The sequence below is a fragment of the Primulina huaijiensis genome, unplaced genomic scaffold, assembly GCF_012295235.1.
Source record: "Primulina huaijiensis isolate GDHJ02 unplaced genomic scaffold, ASM1229523v2 scaffold23895, whole genome shotgun sequence".
In the NCBI taxonomy this organism is placed as follows: domain Eukaryota; kingdom Viridiplantae; phylum Streptophyta; class Magnoliopsida; order Lamiales; family Gesneriaceae; genus Primulina; species Primulina huaijiensis.
In genome coordinates this window covers 1-2134 of record NW_027355882.1, presented here as the reverse complement: position 1 = coordinate 2134, position 2134 = coordinate 1, and the positions used below count along the sequence as shown (strand labels likewise).

General features: G+C 32.9%; 1 protein-coding gene across 1 annotated transcript; it reads right to left on the bottom strand.

The window, feature by feature from the left end:
• Positions 1-1705: 1705 nt before the first annotated feature.
• Positions 1706-2091, bottom strand: LOC140967186 (secreted RxLR effector protein 161-like; the record flags this gene model as incomplete). The annotated part of the gene is made up of 1 exon (XM_073427592.1): positions 1706-2091. A coding segment is annotated over one exon (386 nt), but the record flags the coding sequence as incomplete, so codon positions are not given.
• Positions 2092-2134: the final 43 nt, after the last annotated feature.

Here is a 2134-nt window from a genome sequence, read left to right as displayed (position 1 = left end):
TCCTTGCAGAATATTTTCTCTGAAATCTTCAATGTGCAAAAGTGCGTGTATATGTGATCGAGAAGAGAGACCACCACGAAAATCTCCCACGAACAACTCTCACAAAAATCTCTCCAATAAAAACCACGAAAATCTCCACGAAAAATAACTCTTCTCTCTCCCTATCTTCTCTTCCTCTCTTTTAAGCTCCCACGTACTTCCCCCTTTGCATGAGGAGAATTCTCTTATTTATAATTCACCTCATCTCACAAAGAAATCTAGAAAATAAAGAAAGCAAGAGTTAAATCAATAATATCATATCTTCAAGATCTTTATAATATCTCATTATCAAGAATAAAATCCTAGCATATTTATCTCATTAATTAAAAAGGTAAGATCTCATTAAATATCATATTATCTAGAAAGTCAAAACATATTTAATTATTCAAAATCATATCATGATATTATTTGCATAATTATCTCATTATCTAGAAAGACAAAATATTATATGCAATCAAATCAACAAGGAAAGACAATTAGGGAAATAATTAAATTATTAGGAGAATATATTTCCCTTCAATCTCCCTCTTTTTGCCTTTCTGGACAAAATGAGATCAAACTCAATTTCTCCGTTAAACTCCAATTAACTCCCCCTTAATATGAGAATTTTCTCCCCCTGAATAAAATCAAGTTAGTACGGGTGTTGTTCGTTGTGTTGGCAACACTTGAGACAACACCTGCAAAAATCATTAACAGTTCATTAAAAAGAATTAATCAGGGAAAACAGAAACATCAGGGTAAACAATAAAGCAAGCAAAACAAAGGTCAAAACGAAAGATTCAACAAAGTTCAAAACAAGATTCAAAAGCATCAGCTTGGGTTTGAGTTTGAGTCGCATCTTCTCCCCCTTTTTGTTCAGAATGGACAACCAAGTTTTCGTACTAGACCAGATCAGCTTTGGCCCGTAATCACTTACCAAAAATACTGAGATAATTGCGTCCAAAATCTTTTCAAAATAATTTCCAGAATTGAAACTCACATTGATTTAACACCACTGAAACATTAAAAATCACAAATATTGGATTTCTAGTTAAATCTTGAATTTTACCGAATTTTTTTAGTTGAAATACTCAATCCCTTTTGGCTCAACCATATTCACAATGAAGTATATATGCATGTCCTAATTATGCCTAATAACAGAATGAAACAGAAATAGAAACATGAAAACAAGTATGAAATATGTTTACAAATGAAGTGTTTTNTTTTTCCCATCTTTTCTTCTGATACAGAGCATATGCATAATTTATTTGTCTTTTTACTCAATCTTTTCAAGTCACTTTTCGTATGGGACAATGTCATGGAGTACATGATCATCCTTCAACTACTTTGTGATTTAATCAGATTATTAATCATATCCAAGTGTATTAAGTTTAGATAGAACATGAAATTGTAAGTGCACCAGAAGATTATGCAACATTGTGAAAACACATCATATAACAGTATGCATGCAAATGCAGTATGCTTAAGTCCTAGAAATGCACATGCAGATGGGGTGTTGTCTGAGATGTTGTAACATCCGAGACAACATCCATGAATGATCAGATTGCACACATGCTGAGAGATTTCCTAAGGTTTGAGAATCTCTCAAAGTCTAATGCTTTAGTGAATATGTCTGCCAATTGGTTATTTGTACCAACAAATTCCATTCGAATCAACCCCTTTTCTACTAGATCTCTAATAAAGTGATGTCGAATGTCAATGTGTTTAGTTCGAGAGTGTTGTATGGATTTTTTGAAATATCAATTGCACTCGAATTATCACAGTACACAACTAAGGTTTCACTTTTAAGCCCATAGTCTTTTACCATTTGGTTCATCCATAAAAGTTGTGTACAACAACTTCCAACTGCCACATATTCAGATTCAGCAGTTGAAAGTGAAACAAAATTTTGTTTCCTACTATGCCACGAGATCAAATTATTTCCAAGATAAAAGCATCCCCCAGAAGTACTTTTTCTATCATCTAAATCCCCAGCCCAATCAGCATCTGAAAACCCTACTAAATTTGAGTTGGTTTCGTGTGTATACCACAATCCTAAATCAATTGTTCTTGCTATGTAACGTAAAATGCGTTTCACAGCTTTTAAATGAGAAAT